We start from the raw sequence: 26,133 nt of genomic DNA, 5'->3' as shown, positions 1-26,133 counted from the left end.
CAGTTTATTTTTTGACTTATGAGTTTGAATGTCCCTCTGGTATCTTTCGCCTCTCTTTTACGTAAATTATTATATTTACCTATTTATCATATCTAACATATGTTTTTTAAGCTCAGCAGGATCATCAGTGTTTACTGATGGCAAAGATTCCTTCAATTTTCCAAATAACTCAATGCTAGCTTTGTTATCCATGCTAACTCTGGTTACACTCTGTCGACTATCTGGTCTAATTACACCAGTCAGGTGAGGACTGATACTAGATTTTCTTTCCATCTCCTTCATGGCAACCAGATTCTGATTGGTTATACATGAAATGAACATGTCCTGCTGGAACCATTCTAGAGAGAACTGGTACATAACATCAATACCAGATAGATCAGCTAATACAAAGTATAATGTGGCACCTCTGGTAGCTACCTGTCAACATAAATTAGAACAGATTACTTCTAGGAATCAGTCAAAATAAAATTGGTACATAATTTCAATACCAGATAATCAAGCAGTCACCAATGTACAATGTGGCTTCTCTAGTAGATATTTGTCAACAAAAATTAGAACACATGACTTCACCATTTGAGAAAAACTGGTACATAATGATCAGTTGATTGAGTACTTGATGGCTCCACTAAAACCTTATAATCAGATATGTCTGTCTATCCACAATATGTTTCACTTAGAAGGAACTGATTGTTCATCTCTACATTTTAAGCTACTGTAAAATGATTGTTCATCTGTAAGTTTAATGTTAACCAACAATTAAATATTATAATAATGGCTCAAAAACAATTTACTGTAAATTCAGAAACAATTGACAGGTTTTTATCAATGCAAATAATGTGACTGGATGAATATCAAAATAATAAGAACTCACATTCTGATATCTGATACATATACTGTATGCAGATTTTCCTGAAATCGCAATACATGTATATAATTTCACATTTTTGTCCATTTTTCAATAATCACAATAACAAATGCATGCAATAATTTCTGAATTTACAGTATACAAATAAAAACAGACACTATGGCAAAACAGTTTTCAAAGCACAATACAAATAACTAAAGATTGAGCAACCAGAAGCCCACTAAATATCAGTTCAATTGGAGTATGAAATCAGGTGCTTCGGAAGGGTGGGACGTTCCCATCATGGCAATACTAAGATCAACTTACAGGCAGATATTTCTGTCTGGCCACACTGAGTTTTTTCTCTGTGTCTTCTGACTTTTGAATTCTTTTGTACATTGCTTCAGCCATTCCTTTACTTTTCTGTAGTGTATCAACCAGATCCTGATCATCAAGAATATGACCTGCAATAATCAGATGACAAATTCATTTTGTTCTAAAACAATCAATTGGTTGTATTATTCTACTGTGACTTGACTGTAAGTGTTGCTCTCCACTGAATTCCTAATATCATCAAAGTGTAAATAAAGTCTAATAGGATTGGAAGTATGTTTTATTTTATCACATTGCACTTTCACGACTTGACTGTGGTTTGCTACAGCAGTTCATTAAGATTACTGACCAGTTGAACAGTTTGGTTTGATAAAACAAACTGCAATTTGGTCAGAATTTTGAATATACTGCAATAGGTGGAAAGCAACACTTACAGTCAAGTCACAGTAAATAATTCAGAAAAGTACTACTACACTGTACCCTTCAGTTTAAACAATACAAAATGTACTACAACTAAATTGTTCAAATCAATTTCCTGTTTAAGCCAAAATATTGATTTCAAATGAAATTTTTAATCAATTCCTTTCGAAAAGTGAAAGAATATCTTCAAGATTTTTTCGACTTGTTTTTAGTGTATTGAACCTTTTGTTCTGTATTAAATAGTTTTCTTAGAGTTACTTATTAGAAAATGTTTAACTCTTGATTTGCATGACAATAAACATGAAAACAACTTAAATTTTCTAATCTTCTAAATTATATAATGTTGGTCCTTTTCCTGTTTTTACTAGATTTGTAAGTACACAGTATGACAGCACTTTGATTTTTTATTTGTAAGTACACAGTATGACAGCACTTTGATTTTTATCTGTTTTTGGTAATAACCATAATAACAGTAATCAATTTAAACTCACATCATATAATGACTAATGAATATTCAATACATTTGTTCTTTTTTGGTATTTTACAGATTATTGTCTAGAATATCTATTAATAACTATAACTGAACCGGATTTTCAAACAATTTACTTTGATTTTTCTTTGTTCTGATAATTACAATTATCAATTTCAACTAACATCAAATAATGTCATGAATATTCAACAAATTTGTTCTTTTATATATTACTTTTACAAACAATTGTCTAAAATATTAATTAATAACTATAAATGAACCGGATTTTCAAATAATTTTGCAATTTACTGATGTTTGCTAAACATCCTGCAGGTAAAATAAGTCATATTGAAGATAATTAAATTTTCTAAAAATCCATTGTAAAACAGGAAGCTTCTTGATATAAACTGTGTCAACCCAATAGAATAGGAAACATTCCAGGATTTATAGATTTAAAAAAAAAAGCTTATTAATCTATCTCCATCGTGAATAAAGCTAATGTGATCTTTGATCTTTGATGTCACAATAATACAAAGAAAGTAAAAGATTCAACAAGACAGTCTTTTTTTTTTTAACTAGAATAAAACATGCAAATTTCTGTATAATCTATGCTAATTAGGGATTGATTAATTGATGTTTGCCTCATGCCGCATTAGAAAAAAATAGCTAGTTAGGGAAATTACTTGACATGAAAATTGGACAAAATTTATGTTATGAGAAATGTTATTTTATAAAATGCAAAAAAGTTCTTTTGGGTCTTTGTTTCAAATGAATCTATGGTATGCAATTAAGCTTCTTTTCATATTGGTATCGGCAGATCCTGCTCCAGTTATGGCACCTATCATGTTGTTCACAGCATGTAAAGATTTAGCAATAAGTCAAGTGGTAATCTGTGATATAGATATTCCATAGTGGTCAAAACAAATCATGATGGTATTTGTAAAACTTTTGCAGGGATGACTTCAACTTTACCAAAAGGAACCCATGACTCAATAGCTTCCAAATGTAAGCAGCAACCCTCTATCAAGGAAATCATGATTTGATACATAAAAGTGTTTTACTGCATAATGGATATATCATATTGAAATATTACATATCCATGGGTTCTTAAGAAATGAACCCAAGCAAGAAAATTTAACAAAGTTACTCAAGCAAGAAATGTAGGTCAGGATGACTCAAATATTATTGACCACTACTGTACTTCATGTTTAGGATTGAAAATCATTGGTCTAATATCGTTTGTTCATTGAAACTGTTTAATCAAATCTATACTTACTGATGTACAAGTAGTAAGTTTGAATACAATACATTCTTTAATGGAAGATAAACAGGCTCAAAATTTTCTAATGAAAGGTAAATGATGGAGGATACATAAAGGTTAGGGAAACTTTTTAAATAATGACCTTCTGTTTTCTGTAGTAAACTTAAAGATTTATCTTCTAAATCTCTCAAGAACTGTAAATCAGCAGCTATACTCTCCAGAAGTTCACTTCTTTGGTTTTCAAGCTGTGGTTTTTCCTGGAAAACAAGAACTAAATGTATCCCTATTTATGACAAAAAGACAACATTACTTCATTGATTAACTAATAAAATATTTTCATAAAACTTAATATATTGTAATTATTGTAACTTCAAATATCTATAATTGTTTTATTGGTATTTATCTCTACAAGGACTATTAACTTACTGATACAAAATTGATCAACTTTCTTTGAGCCATTAAATGATAACTATTAATTCTAAACGATCATAAAATAATAACAAATAAAGTGTTTATGATAAACAAACAATACCATCAAATACATATGGCCTTTGTAAATAAACAGTTTTTGTGGCAATATTTTTATTTATAATATTCAGAGGAGGATTTAGAGGGGTGCTTGGGGTGCATCATTTATGATTACTGTAAATTCAGAAATTATTGCGAGGTTTTTATTAATGCGAATAATGCGACTCCACGAATATCGCAATAATAAGAACTCACATTCTGAAAAAAATTCGTCAAAAATCGCAATAATAAATGCATGCAATAATTTCTGAATTTACAGTAAATTTCCCACATGTTTGCTAGAAATGATATGTTATAAAAGACAGATAGGACATTTTGCTTCTTCAGTTGAATGTGCCTAGCACTGGTTTCATTTACATGCAAGCAATTCCATTTTGACAATATTAATTATGTACTATTCAATTACATGACTGACTGATATTTATAGATTATCAATGAATTTTCAAATGAGAGGGTGTTCCTTAGCTACAATCTCATCGAAGGGTGACAGCCCTGAGATGAAATGTTGCAAAGAAACATCCTTGAGTTTGAAAGACCATTGATAATTTGTTTATTGCTATTTTGCCTATGACGTCGTCCATGTTTACATTGACAATGTCACATGCCTCCTTATTTTCTGACGATAATTTTCCATCTCAAGCGAGTAGTATGATATGAAAAATTATAACAAAAAAAGATCAAAGGAAAAATACACAAAATAGCGATAAACTTTAGTCCCTAATGAGATGAATAATCATTAATCCTTGTCTGGTTGATAATCTAACAAGTCAACTAGGTCATTCATCATAACAAATCCTTAACACAATAAAGAGCAGGGCCATGAGCGCATGATACGCCCGTCACTTTTTCAACGAACAAAGTTCCATAACTCCTCAATGTCATATCAGAAATTTATAAAAAAACTAAAGGTAGCTTATTTCAATAAATATAAACCAGTCATCAAAGTTTCATGAAAACAGCTGAAAGCATTTTGAGTTATTGTCAGAAAACTAGAAAATCCCCCCTTTTTTATGAATAAAATCCCATAACTCGGAAACATAAAATCTAAAACTTATAAAAATCAAAAGGGAGCTTATATCAACAGATAAAAACAATTTACCTAAGTTTCATGAAAATTGGTTAAAGCGTTTTTGAGTGATTGTTTGACATGTTGACGACGGACGGACTGATAGACATGGTATACTATAATACGTCCTGTAAATGGGCATATAATAAGTGTTAACAAAGTTTGCCTTATTACTCTAACTGTCTGTTACACCTATAGCATAATAAACAGGTGAAAAGTTGGCATTCCCAACAGATGTTCCCTGAACCACACATTCATTGAAAATAAAATTAGTGCCATACATATTTGGTCTTATTAAATACAGTTGAAATAAATAAATATTAACCTTTTTTTTTTTAAATAGTTAACTCCATTTCAATTCAAAGAGATATTTTTAAATATAGACATTAATTTCCTTATTATTTTTCTCACTCTTTAAAAAATCGGTTGATGTACAGTTTTCTATATTAACACAACCAATGCTATCTTAAAACTTCCTCTATAGATGATATAATGAGCATTCTGTTCATTTAAATGATATATTTCATTATTGTCTCAATATAAATTATTCCGTTCATTATAATGGTGTGTTTAAATTAGATTACATAAAACTAGAAAATCACGACATAGCCCTAAACAGAATTAATTATCAAAGAATCACAACAAACTATGGAAAGTTATTGAATAAAGTCTCGTACAATTGTTCTTAAATTTCTTGAAGGTTCACTCATAAAATAATGGCGTGCAAAGTACATCCCCCACATGTCATTAGACATTGATGGAAAATTTCATGTTCAGCTAAAATAAAATAAAAGAAGAATGTGTCTGAGGACACGAATGCCCCCGCTCAACCTTGGCAATTTTCCAAGATAAAAAGAGGCATAACTCTAGAACAGTAAATGCCTCGCAACCCAAGTTTGAACCCTGTCTGTGTGTTGTAGTTCTTAGCATTGTGTATGAGTATTATAAAATTTGCATGAGGCAAACTTAAGTTAGAGTGCAGAAACGAAAATAGGAAAGACAGTTAAGGGTTACACTAAATGACCCTGTTGACTATGGCGGGGGCATAAAAAACCAACAAAAAATCTCTTACATGGTACAACTCAGATTTTAAAAGTTCGAGACCAAATATCAAATTATTCCATAATACAGAATCTGGGTAATATAATGAAAAATTTCATGCTCAGTGGGAATATAAAAATCAGAAGTCTTGTCTCACAGGAAGTGACAGGCAGACGGATCTGAATATTATGAAAATATATAAAAGGACAGTGAACCTAGTAAATCTTCAATACTATAGAATCCCTAAAGTGGATACCTCGGGTATGCAGGGTTGTTATGGCAAAAACATAAAATGTGAAGGCTGTTATAACAACAACACTTTAGGGATTACTGCAGGAATAATTTAATGAGATCAATATTTTTTGGTGTTTTTAAAAGTAAGAAATAGAAAACAGAAACCCTCTTGGTCATCTATATAACAAAAACTAATGTGGTCCAGAAAGCTTACGGTTGATTTTATAAGGCATAGATAAAATAATCAACAGCATGTTCTTACCTGTCTAACAACTGCCGATAAAAGCTGTTCCTGTAGTCCCTCAAATGTGACAGTAAAGTTTATGATATTAACTTGAATATAGACAGCAGGCAGGTAATGTGGATTGGACATAGATGTTGTCATGTATAGCCTGAAACAGAGGGTTTGTATATATAACAATACACTACTGTACTTCGTATGACTACTCAACAGTTAACAAAAATTTTATAATCTAAGCATTCTGCATTTTGTCTTAATGTCTGCAAATTTCCAAAGCATACATTATCAACTGAGAAAACAATGTTAACATCTAGTCTTCTACATCATTTGGTATCTGGTGGACAGTTGTTTCATTGGCAATCATTATACCACATCTTATTTTTATAAGAAACAAATCCAAGATGGTGGACCTCATAGATGTGTATTGAAATAATGTCTATCTACCTTATGTTTTTAATATAATCTCTGCTTTACCAATGTAAATATCTTACCTAAAATTATCATTAAATTCTATCTCTGTATCACCAAGTTTGATGACTGTGTGCCCACCCCTGGTAAATGTTTCTCTTAGAAGTACTGGTCTGAGAGCTGGATCTAGAGATTCTGTTACTTCCTATAAACACAAAAAAACACTTTTTCTGAAGAAATTAATTTCATTTTTTTTCAGTTTAATTACGACTACTGTGTTTTAATGAAAACTATCCTGTATTAAAGTCAAGTGACAATGGATTCATAGTTAGAATCAAATAGTCTGCATTCTTTCATAAAAAAGGGAAGGACCAGGACTGTCAAACTTCTAATAGTAAAGACTGTTCTCCCAATCAATCATATTTTTTCCCATACAATAAGGCTTGCACTGTAATAATGCATTTGTACAAAAGATTTTTAATACAAATATTCTCGTAAGGTTGGTAAAATTTAACTATTGCATATTTACCAACCAATTACATAAACAACATTTTGACCATCAGACCTTCTCATCAGATTCATATTTCCATGTTTACTTTACAGAGTAGATGTTGCCACATTAAAATCAATCAAAAAATAAAATCAAATTTTGAATTTATTACTCAGGTAAAATGTGAAAATCTTTATTACTTTTCAATAGGCAATAGAGTACATTACAAACAGTTCTGATTACAAAACAATTTGTGTCAGATTTAGCATATATCAAAAAACTAAGACATGCTGTTCGTCTCAGAGGTAACAAGATACCTAGCAAATTTTACTTTTTCGATGTATGAAAAATATTTTTATATAAGCAAACCTACAAACAAACAGTTTCTCCTAAATACCCACAAAAATATTAAAGTCAATTAATAGAAACACCAACAGTTTAATAATTAGCAAGACTGAAACAGATGTTGTCACTTCAAACATTTAAAAGTCAGCACAGAAGGCGAAGAAAATAATGAAAACAATGAATTTGATAAATAGAATCAATAAAGGTAAATATCGTAATTAATGAGTAATGACATTCTACCTTTATAGGAAACCTACCACAGATATCATTTCAATTCCAATCTATTTCATTCTAATAACAGGACAATGAAATGACAATGCATTATAATGTTAATAGATATTGAACAGTATAAGCAAAAACTGAACAATCATTACCTATAGTTCATAGAACTTGGTGATAATTGGAAAAATTATATACTGTCACAGAAAATTATCAACAAAATGTGATGAGGAAAATTAATGAACTGATTCTTAAATACCTGATATTCACAACCATAATTATTAATAAACCATCCAAAAAAAGTCATCTTTGAAGCAACCAATGGAATTTATTTCATGGAAAAAGTTCTAAAAACTGTCTTCCGCAAGGCAGACAATTCAGTATGCGACAATGAATGTATCAGAAGACAATAAAGAAGACATTTTATTCTATGTTCTCAATGGATATGGAGTTACAGTTTCCTACTTAATCATAAACATCGTTACAACAATTCTAGGTGTTATGATTTTATTTCTCAATTTTCTCGTCATCGACACGATACGACGAAAACATGAACTGACGAATACAGCAGATGTCCTTTTACTTAGTCTGGCATTAGCAGATTTTCTGACGGGAATTTTGGTGCTGTATAATACAGTATACACGATGTCAAATTTCCAGAATACTTTAGAGTGTAGATTTAGATACAGTCTTTTACTTACAGTGGCCATATCATCGGGTTTTCATCTGTTAGCGCTGACTGTTGACCGTTACATTAAAATCATAAAACCCTTACATTACAGCAGACTGTGTAAAAGATCAACGTTTCTGACAACGTGTATTTCTGTATGGATATTTGCTATACTTATAGGATTAGTACCAACATTTGGATGGAAAAACAATTTTGAGGAAACCAATGGGGATGATCTATTGTGTAGTTTCTTTGGCACCCTGCATGAAGATTATCTTCGAATGGTTGTAGTTTTATTTTTTATACCAGTCATTTTGATGCTTATTCTCTACAGCCACATTTTCAAAGTGGCACACAGACATTCCCGACAGATAGTCATACAGGAAAGAATGGTACATCCACATGCCAAGGATAAATTATCATGGAAATTTACCAAAACAATCAGTATTATTATAGGAGTATACCTTCTTATGTGGCTTCCTACAGGTAATTCATTAATAAAGTTCTTGCATTTTTCATGAAATTTTGAATTATTAAAAACTCTCAGGGTTTTCTAACCCCCAGGCAATAGATGACTTCAGTCTTATTTGGCACAACACATTAGATTTTTTTTGGGGCTTGCAATGCTCTCAATTAGGTGTTTGAATTGGCCTTCCACATTTTTTTTTATTAACAAGGGCTACTGATTAGTGATGTGTGGATGAAAAGTGTATTTGGTGTATAATAATAAACCTGGTATCTTTGGTGAGATTTTGTCCTTGTTATGCTAATTAAAAAACACTTCTTGAGTATTTTACAGAAAATATTCATTTCATATTTAGTTTCAAAAGGTTCAGCAGTTCTTATGAATTTTTTTTCCAACAGATTACATTTTAAAACCTAGTCCTTTGCTGGAAGCAATATTGGTTGTCCAGTCTACACTTCGGTAAAAACAAACCCTTAAGTACCTTACAAGGAACCCTCCTTCAATATTCAATGGCTTGAATTTGTATGGGTGTTGTAAGGAAGACTTTTTACTCATTTCCCATCAGGTAATGTAATCTGTAAAATTAATAATAAGCAGTCATTTAGGGGTCAAAAACCAACTGACTGTAAAACCTCATAAGAACATGTTCAATTTCAGAATCGACAATGAAACTCTTTAAAAAGCAAGATGTCCAAAACAAAATGATGACAAAAGTTCATAAGGATGTCTGTCTGCAATCTAAACATTGTAACCCAAAGCTATGACAGTGAAGTCAAGAAATTTACCTCAGTCATTTCTTAGTACTTTTTATCTCATTAGCCATAAGTTTTAAAATTACCATGCTTATTCAATAAATGTGTGACCTTTGCTGTAAAACTCGATTTTTAGCAGAAAAAAATTTAAACTGACAAAAAAACCCGATTAAAGTTCTGACCTATTATTGTACACTGCCCAACAATCCTAAAAAATCACAGATTTGATTAAAAGTCAAAGAAAGAAGAATTTACTGACAATGCTATAAAAAGATGATATTATTTCAGCTTGAAATTGGTTGCCAATGAATTAAGCTTATAATAACCTTTGAATTTTCTATAAATCCTCCAGCAGTGTGAATAATAATACCTTACTTAGCCAGCACTCTATACTTTGTCCTAGAAATGCTGACCAGTCAAAGGTTTATTGTTAATGCTCTATACTTTATCCTAGAAATGCTGACCAGACGAAGGTTTATTGTTAATACTGCTAGACAAGATATAATTAATTCATAACAGATTAAAGAGAAATCTATATAACTAATTGGTAAATGAACTATGATTGACATCTGAGCTGGTCTAGTGAAAAGGTATTTACTGCCAGGCATACAATAGTAGGGGGCATTATGTGTTCCTGTCTGTGCATTCTTTTGTCTGTTTGTTAATCCTCCGTCCATCCTGTATCAGGTTAAAGTTTTTAGTTTAAGGTAGTTTTCCATGATGTTGTGGTCACATCAACTTAAAACTTAGTACTAATTTGACCCAGATTTTACAGTTCACTGAGCAGGCATGGTGTGCAATGAAAGACACACATTTTGGTTTTATTTTTCTATCACTACTTAATAAACTATGTTATCTTACTGAAGGAATTTTTTACCAGAAGTGTGGCTGTATCTTAGGAACTTTTATATGGACCAACTGAATATAATTAAAAAACGAAACCCTTTTAATCTATATAAAGATAAGGAGATGAGGTAAGATTGCCAATGAGACAACTATCCACCAAAGTTCAATAAAGTGGATGTAAGCAATTATAGGCAACTGTACAGCCTTCAACAATGAGAAAAACCCATACTGTATAGTCAGCTATAAAAGGCCCCTTGCCAATAACTGGTCGCAGTATACAAGCTTTACTTGTAAATCTGAGAGTTTAAGCTCACTTATCTACCAAATTTTCTATCACAATGTTTGCCAAAACACAGAATTGTCGTCAATTACTTTCATGGATTATAATTTACTTTAAACTAAATTTTCCATTAAGAGAAATGAATTATTAAAAGGCGTTTCAATAAATCTACAAATATTTCTACAATTTTTTTGTTATAATGCACAATTGGGGAATATGAAATTGTAAGGAGCAAAACAAAATATGTAAAATAATCAGTAACTCCATTTAGTCTTATAAAGCTATAGTCACAGGAAATACATTTTCATAATAGATGTAAATTAATGATGATGTTCTCAGATTCCAATTGTTATTGTAAACAAAATATCATGTTTCACTTCATTAAACTAGAAAACTTACACGTCAGGAAGGGCCCAGCTTGCACATTTTTAATTTGCCGTTATCTATCTATTTATTAGAACTTATTGCTCATAGAAATGAACTAAGTGCAGTTAATCATCATTGATAGAAACAAATAATTAACACAGATGCAAACAAAGCATAAATATTCTTGTGGTTTCATTTTTTTTGTAGCAAATTTTGACACCAGAAAATAATTCAAGATTTTTTACGTAAATATCAAATTTCCTTAAAATCCGAGCACTATGAATTTTTCACATAATTCAGCAGCAATTCTAAAAAATAGTTGCTGACAGATTATTTTTGACACAGGGAATCAACTTGAAATAGCATATTATACCAATATATAAATTTTCACTGAAATCCAAGATCAAAAAGATATATTTGTTTTAATTCTATAATTAAAAAGTCAATATTTTGCATGACAACTGTGCAAAATTTCATCGTCCTCTTATCCACTTTTGAGGTTTTTTATTTTCAAACAATCATAGGCAGACAGACTAACAGACAGACAAAGTGAAATCTATAGAGCTTACACATCACTGATGCAGGCACTGATTAAATTTTCAAAATCTAGATCTTGTTCATCTTTTAATCTCATTAGTTGTCATTAACCCTCCAAACCTTCAAAGTGGCAGATTGAAAATATTCTGTAGAATATTTCTCTTTGATTCAATGATATTTTATTCTCATTTCTTATCTAAGAATATTTTTTATATTATGAACTTTGCAATTTTTGGAGACTGCAATTATACATTATATTTACTTTTAACAGGTATTTTGGTGATCTTGAATGTGGAGGGAAAACTGTACCATAAATCAAATTCAGACAAGGGAGTAATTCTAATATATACGTCAGGATTGGCTTTCTTCAACAGTCTATTAGATCCAATCATTTATGCCTTTCAAATATCATCAGTGAAAAGGAGATTCAAGTCAGTGTTTTGCTGCAAGAAACAGAATTCTGTCCAAGATCAAATTTGTACAGTTGGATACACAACAAATATGGTACTCATTAAAAGTGGTGTTCATGTCGAAACAATTAATACTTGATATTCCAAAGAATGTAAATCAGTCTTGTCTTTATAAAATTGATAAAAAATTGAAACTGTTTTTTTTTTGTACTGATGGCCATCTTGAATGTCATCCATTGTTAGGCAATATCATCAAGACACATGTCTACACAACACAGGTGTATTTAGAGTTTGATACAATGTATGGACACATGTTTACACAACACAAGTGTATTTAGAGTTTGATACAATGTATGGACACATGTCTACACAACACAGGTGTATTTAGAGTTTGATACAATGTATGGGCACATGTCTACACAACACAGGTGTATTAAGAGTTTGATACAATGTATGGACACATGTCTACACAACACAGGTGTATTTAGAGTTTGATACAATGTATGGACACATGTCTACACAACACAGGTGTATTTAGAGTTTGATACAATGTATGGACACATGTCTACACAACACAGGTGTATTTAGAGTTTGATACAATGTATGGACACATTGTTGAAGAGAATATGTTAACCTGTACATGTCTATTGTTGAAGAGAATATGTTGACCTGTACATGTCTATTGTTGAAGACAATATGTTGACCTGTACATGTCTATTGTTGAAGACAATATGTTGACCTGTAAATGTCTATTGTTGAAGACAATATGTTGACCTGTACATGTCTATTGTTGAAGACAATATGTTGACCTGTAAATGTCTTTTGATTATTTGTCCTTGAGGGGCTATTTAATTTGACCAACGTCCCACATGTCCTTAAATTTATCCACAAATATGACAAATACTAATTTAACAGGAACTTTGAAAGAATGCTTTCTACATCTAGTAAGAGTGGCTATCTTATAATCATTGGTTATCTGATAAAAGATTGATTGATTATTTTTGTTTTTATTGGTGCTTAACGCCACTTTCAGCCCTCTAAGTTTTTTTTGGGGTGGTCAGTTTTTATTGGTGGAGGAGGCAGGAGTGCCTGAAGAGAACCAGCAAACTTCAGAAGAAAAAAATGACTCCGACAAAAGAAGAACACCATGAAAATGAAGTCCATACTTGTGTTGTTCCAAAAGATGATATAGTATTTTACCCCTTTTTTCTATCTAAAGTAATAACTACCATGTTAGCTGGCTGACAGGGCAATCTGATAATTCCAATATATAAGACCCCACAAAGGAAGATTTAATATGAATAGCAGGTAATGTAAAGTAAAATATCAATGATACAGCAACTGAAAAACAAAACTAAGCCAAGACAGAAATCTTATCAAGCCATGTTTACACTACAAAGGTGAAGTAATTTCCTCATTAAAAAAAATTTATACATAAATTTCACTTAGATAAATCAATTGATTGATTATTGCTTAACCCCAATTCATCATGAATTTGATACATTCACAATAAGTTCTCCGATAGAAAATAAATTTAACAATATCCAACTTTTTTCGTCCCATTAATCTGATGAAATTAAGCCAAGGTTATAATGATCCTGATGAATTGTAAATATTGCATTGAGGATAATTATCAAAGGATAAAAGGCATTAATCAAACAACAGATATCTTCAGAAGTTATTGTTTGTAACTTGTACAGTGTTTTTAACTCGGGCAATAAACAGAACCATGATATTCAGCAAAAACAATGTTTATTATCAATAATATCTTGAGGAAAAAATAAACAGCAGCTAGTCCAATGAAATTCTTCAGGGAGATTATTTTCTTATATAAAATGCATTGGATCTCAAATAAAATATTTAATCGTCAATTTAAATTACTAGATGAGGCAAATGGAGAATGGTACCATATTAATTGACATATATATCTCAACATAAGGTTAACTAGATATTGATCTTTGTATGTATATAGCCTATGATACTAATAAAACACTTGAATAAAAGTGAAACATTCCAAATCATACAAGATTTAAAATCTTTTTCTGGATGAACGCCTAACAGAGCCACAAGTTTGGAAAAGACATGGGGATCAATAACATCAAAAGAAGCATAAAATCCATCATAGAGTTAATAATTGAGCCTTGAAACGCAGGTTAAACTATGGTCAAATTTTGCAGAATTCAAGTACTTTTCTGGATGACTGCACCAAATAAATTTGAAAAAACATATTGGGATTCATAACACTAATAAAATCCTAAAAACCTTACAAAGTTAATCAGAGAACCATGAAACTGAGGTCAAAGAAGAATGACTTCCTATCAAATATATTTGACCTATTGCATATACTACTTAGGATGAATCACTGAACCATAAAAATGAGGTCACAGTCAGGTATACCAGGTCAGACAGGCATGTTGTCTGCTCTTTGGTCGGGTTGTTGTCTCTTTGACATATTCCCCATTTCCATTCTCAATTTTATGAATACTTTACAACAAATGGACAAAAATATAAATAAACTTTCAAAAACTGAAAAAATTATTAAATATAGACAACTGAGTAGATTTTGTTTTTATTCCTGAAAATATCTTATTCAAACCTTCAACTGATATCATTTATCTAATATCCAAATGTTTAATTAATCCAACAAAACCCAAATGGGTTGCTAAGCATACCTCCACTCTTTATTCAGATAAATGTGGATAGTGTCCACATGTGTCCACAGATGATGCCCCCGCTTGCATAGCATATAGTTATAAAGGGGCATACCTGAAGAACAGTAAAAGTGACGCTTCCCAAATTTGAACTTGATCTGAGTTTTGTAGTAATAAGCATTGTGTGTAAGTCTCATAATATTTGGTTGAGGCTAACTTAAGTAGAGAACAGAAACTAAAAATTCAGCAATCTTTCTATTTGTAAACACGCATAACTCTAGAACGGTTGTGTATAAGTTTTATAACATTTGGTTGAGACAAACTAAAGTTAGAAAACGGAAACGAAAAATTCAGCAATTTTTATGATTATAATGGGACATAACTAAAGAATGGTAACAGTGTTCTCACCAAATTTCGTACTTAATCTGTATTATGTAGTAATAAGCATTGTGTATAAGTTTCATAACATTTGGTTGAGGCAAACTAAAGTTAGAAAACAGAAACAAAAAATTTGTACTTGATCTTAGTTTTGTGGTAATGAATATTGTGTATAGGTTTCATAATGTTTGGTTGGGGCAAACTTAAGTTACAGAATGGAAACTCAAAATTTTGCAATCTTTCGATTTATAAAGGGGCATAACTCAATAATGGTTAAAGTGACACGACCCAAATTCAACTTGATCTGTGTTTTATCAGTGGAAGTTAAAATTAAACATTGCATTGTATAAAGCATTGATTGTAGTTGATTCAACTATAATCATGGACAAAGGAAGATAACTCCAATTTTAAAAATTACTTGATATTTAGAAGAAAATAAAAATTTTGCAATTTTTCCATTTATAAAGGGGCATAACTCTAGAACGGTTAAAGTGATGCCACCAAAATTCAAACTTGATCTGTGTTTTGTGGCAATAAGCATTGTGTATAAGTTTCATAACATTTGGTTGAGGCAAACTCAAGTTATAGAACGGAAACCAATTTTGGGACATATGTACGTACGTACGTACGGACGGACAAGGGTAAAATTTAATGCCCCCAACGCTACGGCGGGGGCATAATTATCAGAAAATAGTAAGAAGGTGTCCCACAAATCCAAAAACCCTCACACTATGCAACTCATCATAGTCAAGCTGATAACCAAATATGAAGTAGCACTGAAGAAATGTGTGATGAAAATTTTTATGTTCATTCAACATACTGAAATAATTATCAATGAATCAGAAAACAAGGAGTAGGTGTCTGACAGATCTGAAAAGTGCACACACGCTACAACTAATCACTGTTAATCTGCAGACTAAATATGAAGTTGCTCTGTTTAGTAGTTCTTGACAAAAGTATAATGAAAATTTGTTGGACAAACAGACGGACAAGGTAATTGCAATATAGCCCCACTTTAAGAGCAAGGGTATTATAACAGAATGTAATCCATAAATACATAAAAGTTTTACAATTTATGAACTTACATTGTTAATGATTTAGACTAAGAGTTACCTCCCATCCCAACAAGTTTGTTACAATAAACTAATCATTTATGCCCTCAAATGCAAATATGTAATAAATCATAGTTACTACCGGGGTACATGTTAAAATAAGCAAAATAATCCATAAATACGTAAAAGTTTTATAATTCTGTCTCCAAAAGTTGATTTTAAATAGATTTCATTGTATTCTAAAAGACAAATCATTGAACTAAGTTTGATGAAGATTTGAAGCAAAAAGGCAGGGTTTACAGTGCCTATCGCCATAGATCACTATCAAGTGACCTTGAACCTTGACCTCAAATCTTGATATCAAATATTGTTTATCTTCTTCCATCTTAGCATTAAAAAGTACAAATGTATGTATATGGAATGAGAGAATTATTGAAGTCAATTTTATTAGAAATCAGATCACTAGATTTACTATGTCCATACCTTAATTGGGTATAATAGCATTAAAAAGATTAGGACACAGGTACAAAAATTATCACAGGGCTTTGGAATTCTTTTTGAAAACTTCATATTTCCCCAACTGACTTCAGAAACAGTATACCATTAGTGATGCTAGACATTCAAAGTGTTCTCCAAATATTTTTTAAAATTTTTATCAATGAACAACAACAAAAGACTAAAACGAGATATCTCAATGACTACAAGTCAACAATAAAATCTGACATTTCTAAATTAAACATCCTTAATTACCCTTTTTGTGTAAAATTACCAAACAGATAATATGATTGTCAATCAATGCTAAAGTCAACACAAAATATAACACTAAGGAGAACATATCCTGTTTAAACAGAGTACATGTTATTAATCGTGGAAAAATTAGCTATAAAGTATGCACAAACATTGCATGATAACTAATTAGAGAAGCAAATAATGATTAGGAATGAAAGGAGAAGTTTGGTATATGTCAATAAGACTGAAACCCCAGGACAAAAAAAACTAAAACACACCTAATAGTAATCATACAGTCTTACGCAATTGACCAAGTCTATACAATATGCCAAGTTCTAAATCACCCGAAAGGTAATATTCATCCCTGAACTTACATTGTTAATGATTTAGACTAAGAGTTACCTCCCATCCCAACAAGTTTGTTACAATAAACTAATCATTTATTCCCTCAAATGCAAATATGTAATAAATCATATTTACTACATGTTAAAATAAGCAAAATTGCACAACTTATATTTATCATTTGCCTGTTTGTGATATAGAAAGGGAAATGACTATTGCAAAAGGGAAGATAACTTGTACAAATGGCACAAATTATGAGGGTCAAGATTATTCTATAAAAGTTTTTAAGGAGTCTTATAATGACTCCAAACCTAAACATAAAACTGAAGAATACTTATCATATAATCATATCTAATAGCACACTATCTAAAACAAATGTTAGTACATGTATAATAGTAGATTCATTCCTCAGTTACACAGATCACAGAATAGACTACAAATTTCACATTGTTGGCAAAATAGTTTAGAATTCTAAATTATTCATCTGACTTCAATTTAATAATATTTATAAAAAATACAATATTTTGGCTTTATATTTTATATCTTATATCTTCTTTTGCAGCAAACAAATCAATTTAGTTATAGTAAAAAAAATAAGTGAACTGAAAGTCTTCTAATAAATCAGACATTAGTATTTGTGTTGATAAATTGAGTATAGAAAAATATAAATAACGCACTTAAAACCTCCAAATAAGTGTAGAAAGCTCACTAAACAATATCTTGTAGTAAAATTTCTAAAATTAATCAGTCTATAGGAGTTGAAGCACCTGAGAAAACACTAATAAGTAAAAAAAAAACAACAACATTGATTTTTTTCATGGTTTAGGTAGTCTCATATTTCAAACTTATTATATAAGCAAGCTTATCTAAGGTAAAGAAATTATTGACAATTTTTCAAGGTTAAGTTAGTGTCTTATTTCAAAATTTATATATATGCAAGCTAAATCTAGACGGATCTTAAAATAGATACTTCTTTTCAATAAAAGTAGAGAAATGTACATAAACATACATTTTCTTACATTCCTTTATAATTTGCTAAAAAATCATTGTACCATTTAAATTAACTTGCAGTAAAACTCCCAAAATATCAAGATTTTGTAAATCATTAAAGAAAAACTTAATTAAGTTAAGGTATACTTCCTTTAAATCATTTAGAGAGAAAACAAAATATTTCTGTTGTATTTTCTATGTTCTGGAAATTTCATATTTTCTGCATTTCTGCAAAGGACAAGGTTCACTTTGGCAACAAATAGCAATTTTTTCAACTTTGTCTTAAATTATCAAAAAAGATCACAATTTGGTTCTTCAATGGATTCAATTCAAAATCCCTAATGCCAAGTAAAACAAATCTCTTCATAAGATTAAATCATTAGACTCCAAAGTAAGCACATTTTTGAGATGTTGTCAAAATACAAATATTTTGATCATTTTTCAGACCTAAAGCTTTAAAGAACATTGACTGCAACCTACAATCCAAAATGCTCTGTGACCAAAAGGTGCCAATGTTTATATCTTATCCCTAAAAACAAACATCTGGATCATGGGTTGCCGCCAAAGTAAATTATGCTTAAAAGTGTTAAAATTATTGAAAAATTGGACTAAAAATGATGTTACAACACTAATATGCATAAATTTACATCCACTTCATTTGAACTCTAATGGATAGTTGTCTGATTAGCAATCATCTCCTTATTTTTATATGATTAAGGGATCCTAACTTCATAATTTGTGATGAGATGTGTGAATTTGTTTTGTATTTATAATAATATCACAAATATTTCTAAGCGAAATTTGTAGCATTTCTCCTGGTTAGAAAACATTAAAATCTGAAGGCCAATGTGTACCCATCTACCTACTTCTTTGGATCTCTATAATCAGATCCCTTTACAACTGGTACCAACACAGCACTTACTTTAAGCATTATACAAAGAGTTAACTCTTGATAGAAAAAAATGGGCCATAAGTATAATGGTTGTATCTTTTATAAAAATCTATTTATTTCCCTTTGGCAATAAGATTAATGGTAGATAAAGGGGCTATTTTCCAAAGGAACAAATCAGGTACAGACCTTCAGTAACATAGCCTCTCCAACTCTAATGGCACTCTCTAAAGTTCTCATATAATTAGGGTCGGATGCTGCTACTATCTTCAATCCTGCTCCTTCCATTTCCTTTATATAGCTGTGGGAATAAAATATTCAATGATAAGTTAAAATCTAGTATTATTTATACGAAATAGTGAATTAGGATATAACACAGACAAACAATCATTTTGAAGATACTTTATCCGAAAGCAGTGTGACTGTTTTCTCAAATTTGGTTTGTAACTGTATCATTGCAAAGATGTCATAGAAAATCAGTCACCGATAAATTATATATTTTTCCTACATCCTTCGATAAATATGGTAGAATTTCATATATAAATATTTGTTTAATTTGACAAACGTTAAATGTTATATACAAATAGAGGATTTATAAAATCTTTGGTGTTTAGAAATGTAAAATAAATTATATTTAAAGTAAAGTCTTTTTTTTTTCAAATAATAATCAATCATAGTTTTAATAAAACATTATTTCATTTACTGTAAAGAAAATTTCTAAATCTGTCTTTTTAACAATATAACAATAAAGGACTAAAAATAACACATACAGTAATCAAACTTAAAAAAAAAAAATTTTCCATCAAGAATTTTAGGTTTAAAATATCATCAAAGAAAAACAATCATGAGAACAGTAAAATCAATTATATAATGAAATAGAAATTATCCCATAAACATATTTTCATATCGGAATTTCTTTCTCAAAGGACATTACAAATTTTATCGTTTAAAACAAAGTGAAAATAAAAAATTCTAACATCATTCCAGTGGTCCCAGAAGACCTTGTAGGCAGTAATTCTCACAGATTTCTATGTGATATATTTCTTATTAGTTCCACTACCTTTTCCCAATACACAAGAGGAGATTAGGTATAAGATAATGATCAAATAAGTATTAAATTCAGAGAAAATATAATATGTGTAGCATAATCTATTATGTTTCTCTGTTAATTTTCTGTTCCAGGAATTAATCAATGATTTCATCTTTAATAAGTACTTTTATACAAATATAGTTTAAGGAGGGGTTTAAATAAAGGAATCAAAAGCAAGGAATATTTTTTTACAAACCTTTCATTTCAAGAATAAAATTTATTAATATTAAAGGAAATATAAAAACCCATGTCACAAAATTGGTATCTGGCTTTAATAGGGAGAAGCAGACACTAGGTATAAATATATAGATACTTTTTATCAAATCCAGCAACTGATATGATTTATCAATAATGTAAATTGAATAATTCTGTCTCAATATATACATTTTTCAGTATAACAAATAAACTTGAGCTAGGAACAAAATATTTGACTATTAGCCTTGGAAAAAAATCAACACCAATAACGGAAAAACTCACTTGAAAGCTTGTCCTTGTGGATCAATGAACAAAGGAAATTTCTGGGCTTTCTTAACTATTAAAGCATTCTCTGTAGAGTGGCTGTCATGTGGTAATCCCTCATTCTGCCACTTCAAAACCTGCAATATTTATACATTTGATTAGGTCCTATACCTATCTTTAACAATGTTATATATTCAACTTTTTTTTTTTAAATCTCCCCCCCCCCCCTTTTTCCCCCATTTTATTCCAGTTTTTCAAAAAGTTCTTTGTTACACTAAATACATGTAAAACAGATATATCAGAAAATGATCAACAACATGTCCTTAAAAAACCATAAAATAGGGTTATGAATGAAATAAATAACACATTTATGCAAAGAACAGAGCATTTGTGTAATGTAGAAATAAATAACACATTTATGCAAAGAACAGAGCATTTGTGTAATGTACATTTCTATGTGGTTTGGGCAATTGGCTTAGGTAATTGATCGTGAATATTGATAAGTTTGATGCGCATGCATTTCTTGTTGATCTTGAAGCACTTGACAAATTTGCTCACAAAGAATTATTCAATTAGGTTTATATCTTACCTGATGAGCGTCTACAGTACTTTTGACTAGATCAAACTTGTCAGTGATTGGAATCTGAGCAGATTTAGACATGTCTACCCATGACACCAACAGATCCTTTCTATATTTAGCTGTATATGGTCCAATGTAAGCTACAGAAGCAGCAGCAACTAATGTATCTCCTACCAGTCCTTGTAACTTTAGTTCTAATGTCTTCACAGACTCCTGCCATCTGACCTACACATAATACAGCAGAAGAGGTATTAGTTCATGTACACGAATTCTTTAAGACTAATTGATTGATTAATGGGTACTTTTAAAACATCACATTGCAAAATTATACACATATTTGGATGGACAACCTGCTTATTATATACAAATATACTTTGCTTTGAACAAGACAGACATGCTTAGTTGGATTTATAACTTGCCAGTTCACAAGTTATAAGTTAAAGGGATGGCATACCTAGATACATTATTTTGACTTGAAGCTGATGATATTTACTTGTGAATAGTGAATGTTAAGTAGGGAAGAGATATATACTTCAATATTTGAAGTACAACAATAGTCATACACAAACAGAATTTCCATTCAATTGCTTTGTGGGCCAAATTGATATTAATTGACCAACATCTAATGATTAAGTATGTAACACCAACATGTAAGTTTGGAAGAACTAAACATAATCATTCAATTTCCAGCCAATCTATCAAATAAATCTTTCCCTGAAAATGTATGCACATGTTTTTACATAAAGTTCATTTTTTGTGTTGCCAAAGTTACATTTTCATGCATCTAATGTTGATTTTGCACTGATATTCAAATTCTAGACTTGTAGATTTTAATAATAGTTTTCTCTATATGTTTTCTTTTATTAGTAAATACATTGCAAAGTCAGCTTTTCCTTCATTTGCATTGAGTCCTACTATGACACCAGGGAGTAAAAAATTACCTTTTCATTAGCCAAGGCATCAATCAGCACAGCAGCTCTCTGTAATCGTAGTCCAGTAGTTATTTTCTCTTGTTTTAATGATTCCCTCTGATTGACACTTTCTGTATATCTGTCTTGTAACATGTTCAAATGCTGCTGAATCTGAATTATAAAATGATTTAATGTTACAAATGAAGAAAGGACTAATATTGGAAACTGTAATATACTCTGTTTATGTTTTGCAATTTCTTAATTTTCTGACCAAAAAAATGACATGTCTTGAATTTTAAGCTGTTTTTAGGTGGGACAATGCTGAATGACCAAATGGACATCCTGTTATGTTATGTTTTTCTTAGTCTATGTGTCCATTAAGGAGTTGTCCATCCCTGGTGGTCTATGTTGAAGAAATTCAAAATTTGTAGAAAATTAAGGTCATTTAGAGCTTGACATATGGTATGGACAATTGTATATGACTACAGACCTTTTGTTGACCTTCAGATGTCATTTTTCATTGTTGGGTTGATGTCTTACTCAAATTAAAATAAAGCATACCTTCTGAAGACTAGCTTGTTTTTGTGCAAGACTACCTTCTGCAAGTTTAAGTGCTTCTTTTGCTTCTTCAACACGCTTTTGTTTAGGTTTTACCATCTGCAAAAAAACAAAGTTGTAAAGTAAACCTTACAACTTTCAATGAGAAAAATGCAACATAATTTAATTCACAGTTCAACAGAATATTTCATATGACTACTTTTTTTACTATGGGAATTTACACACCATAGCTTATTTTGTTTTCTTAATGTTTCCAAAGATTATTTCTATCAAGTTTCTGTTTCTTAAGAATACTTTTTTTAAGTGGATTTTTTTATTGAGCACTTTACATTTGTAAATCTTAAGAAAGCCCCAGGAAAGACAAACTTTTGTACAGTTACAGAATAATTTTCTTACGAAATGAATCAGAAATGCAAAATGTGAAGGTTCTTGCTTTACAATAATTGTGACATCTTCCAACTATTTGCATCAGCATTTAAAGTTTGTGTATATTACCTTGTTGACTTCATAATAATGTTCCAATGCCAGAACCCACAAACAGATAGATTCACAGGGTCCAGAGTTCTGTCCAACTGTCACTGGATTAAAGTCTTGATGTTTGGAGTATCTCTTCAGTTTATGAAAAACCTGTAAATATATGAAGTTCTCCATTGACAGTTTTTAAAGTACTTTGGATTCACTATTACTAACTTTTAAGAAATATGATAATGGATTAAAAAATTCGTAAGAGTTCCGTGGAACCCAGTGTCTCGCCTTCTTTTGCTGTTAGTCGCAGGCTCAACAAAAATGGGGAAATAATTATTAAAAATTTTCCTCTTGATACTATCTTTTGAATGTAAGAAGCTTCTGTTCAAGTTTGGTAAGAATCCAGGATGGTTTATGAATCTAACTAATGTTTTAAAAACTTTAACTACAGACTGTATGCAATGTTAACTGGAAGAAAAACTAAGTCCATTTATAAGTAATATACGGAAAAACAGGAAATTTTTTTTACAAAATTTCCTTCTAGATACTAGCTTTTGATCATAAACAAGCTTCTGTCCAAGTTTGGTACAAATCCAGGATAGATTAAGAAATTTATCAAAATTTGAAAAACTTTAACCACAGAGTGAATGTAATGTTAACTGGCAGAAAAACTAAGTCCATTTATGAGTAAAATACGGATAAACAGGATTTTTTTTTTTAGAAAATTTACTTCTGGATACTATCTTATGATCATAAACAAGCTTCTGTCAAAGTTTGGTAGAAATCCAGGATAGTTTAAGAAAGTTATTAAAATTTGAAAAACTTTAACAACAGAGTGAATATTTGTGGACGCCGCCGACGACGACGGAATGTAGGATCGCTATGTCTCGCTTTTGCGACAAAAGTCGCAGGCTTGACAAAAAAATAATAGGAAAAAATGTACAGTTTTAGGTTCATTAAGATTGTTTTCATATCCAAGTAAAAGTTTTTTGTACTAGTATGTCTGTTGTCTTGATGTTTCATTTTTCACAAAAAAGACAACAATTGGAATTGGATGGTAAAAAAATTTCCATAACAATGCACTTGCTTTATACCAAAAATTATTCCCTAGCAATGTGTTTTTAATTTTTCAACAGTTAATGACTTTAAATTGCAATATTATAAGTCTATTGATGCATTATTATTGTGATAGAGTAAATGCCTTTCATTTGAACATGCACAATAAATCAGCAGTGGTTTTATTGCTTCTCTTCAAGTTTAAAGGGTGTGCAGTACTTACCCTCCCTGGTAACTGATCTTTGTCAAGAGTCAGTAAATTTTTAAGAAAGTCTGGTTCTTTAACCATTTGTTTAGCATTAGCCCAATCATCTTTCTTCTGGAACAGCACACATACAGCTCTCAAAACACTCTTCACAAGTTCTGGGGGATTGGCATATGTCCTAGAAAAATTTACAAAATGCAACATACTCAAAATGTATAATCAGTAATTGTAAACACACTTAAAAAAAAATTATTACATCATACTTTCATCTTGGTGTTATCAATGCACTTTTCCTGTATAAATCAGTTTAAAATAAAGTTTAGCTATATTTTGTTAAGAACATAATTTGTGTTTCACTCTTCTGTATACAAGTTCGAAACAATATTTGTTTTACAAAATAAACCTTCTTTGTGTGTAAGGGGGACTGTCAGATACCATGAACCCTTAAATTTTTCTTTGCAGCTATTGGCAAGAGATATTCTGTGAAGTATTATTTCATGTGGGGTACCAATTTTTGCAGATTTTGTGGTTCCCTCATACTACAAAATTTAGTAGCCAACAAACCATGTACATTGATACCCAGGAAGACTAAGACATCATTGAGATGGGAGCCATCTCTGTGGGCCCCGTTGACCTAGGAAGTTGTACAAACATTATGACACACCCTCTGGTGTTGGTTAATATACATGTCAAGTATAAAGTATGAAATTATAACGGTTCTCTAGATATAGAGCGGACACAATCTGTTACAGACGGACGGACAGACTGATCACTATAGGGCGACCCGCCACTAGGCAGGGCCCTAATAAATACTTTCACACTATTTCTTCCAATGTATACAACCTACCTAACAACCCTGACATCAGATTTATCCAGTGATTTCAAAGCTTCTTCTGCTTTATCTAAAGCTGGTAATACCGTCGCTAAATCTCGCTCGCATTCCTGGATAAAAAAGTGAAAAATATGATAGAAAGCAGGAAAATAAAGTATATATAATATTGATGTAATGTGTTTGTTCTGTTATTGCTAATCATTTAATGTGAGAATAAACCACTCTATTCCCATGTGAATTTCATTATGTCATAAGATTTATTTTCTTTAAATTCTCAGAAATATCAAGACTTAGTGGCATAGTGTTATCTTAAAATCAAAAACAACTAAAAAAACAAATTATCATTAATTTATCTTTTATAAAATAAATGTATAATACCAATTCGATATCAATGCCAAAAAAATTGTTTCTGAAATAACCTACATCATGTATTTTAAGCAGCCTAAGGTCAACTACACCTGAAGAAGAATCAACCTAAGGTTACAATAAACAGATTAGGATCACGCTACGTCTTGAAGTAGACTAAATCGTACCTCAGCATATTCATGTACAATTTCTGTTTCTCGTTTCATGATCTCCTCCTCCTGTCTGACTATCTCCTGAACTTGTTCTACTGCATCCTGGTCTTTCTGTAGTTGTTCTAATAAAACCTCTGTATCCTGATCAAAAGTAAATCATAAAAGTTAGACATGAAATTTCGTGCAAAGTATATTCCCATAT

The 26,133-nt window shown here is 30.8% G+C and overlaps 2 protein-coding genes across 9 annotated transcripts in view; one reads left to right on the top strand and one right to left on the bottom strand.

Moving 5' to 3' along the window:
* LOC127738574 (dynein axonemal heavy chain 6-like) overlaps positions 1-26,133 on the bottom strand; it is a 136,123-nt gene that overhangs the window by 19,129 nt on the left and 90,861 nt on the right. For all 8 annotated transcript variants that reach the window (XM_052249867.1, XM_052249865.1, XM_052249869.1 and 5 more), the window contains 14 exons: positions 25,947-26,072; positions 25,429-25,523; positions 24,600-24,759; positions 23,351-23,482; positions 22,859-22,954; positions 22,328-22,468; positions 21,396-21,611; positions 20,825-20,943; positions 19,447-19,558; positions 6,929-7,050; positions 6,459-6,588; positions 3,470-3,584; positions 1,172-1,308; positions 80-417 (listed from right to left, as the gene is read on the bottom strand). In XM_052249867.1, the coding sequence (XP_052105827.1) occupies positions 80-417; positions 1,172-1,308; positions 3,470-3,584; positions 6,459-6,588; positions 6,929-7,050; positions 19,447-19,558; positions 20,825-20,943; positions 21,396-21,611; positions 22,328-22,468; positions 22,859-22,954; positions 23,351-23,482; positions 24,600-24,759; positions 25,429-25,523; positions 25,947-26,072 (2,039 nt within the window). The remainder of the gene's footprint in view (positions 1-79; positions 418-1,171; positions 1,309-3,469; positions 3,585-6,458; positions 6,589-6,928; positions 7,051-19,446; positions 19,559-20,824; positions 20,944-21,395; positions 21,612-22,327; positions 22,469-22,858; positions 22,955-23,350; positions 23,483-24,599; positions 24,760-25,428; positions 25,524-25,946; positions 26,073-26,133) is intronic.
* On the top strand, positions 8,113-12,388 carry LOC127738578 (dopamine receptor 4-like). Its single transcript, XM_052249885.1, has 2 exons — positions 8,113-9,055; positions 12,088-12,388. Exons 1-2 carry the CDS (start codon positions 8,290-8,292, stop codon positions 12,363-12,365), a joined length of 1,044 nt encoding a protein of 347 aa, XP_052105845.1. The 5' UTR covers positions 8,113-8,289; the 3' UTR covers positions 12,366-12,388.

The sequence above is a fragment of the Mytilus californianus genome, unplaced genomic scaffold (assembly GCF_021869535.1).
Source record: "Mytilus californianus isolate M0D057914Y unplaced genomic scaffold, xbMytCali1.0.p SCAF_4, whole genome shotgun sequence".
Classification (NCBI taxonomy): Eukaryota; Metazoa; Mollusca; class Bivalvia; order Mytilida; family Mytilidae; genus Mytilus; species Mytilus californianus.
Note: the sequence above shows the minus strand (reverse complement) of the source record. Positions and strands in the feature narration are given on the sequence as shown.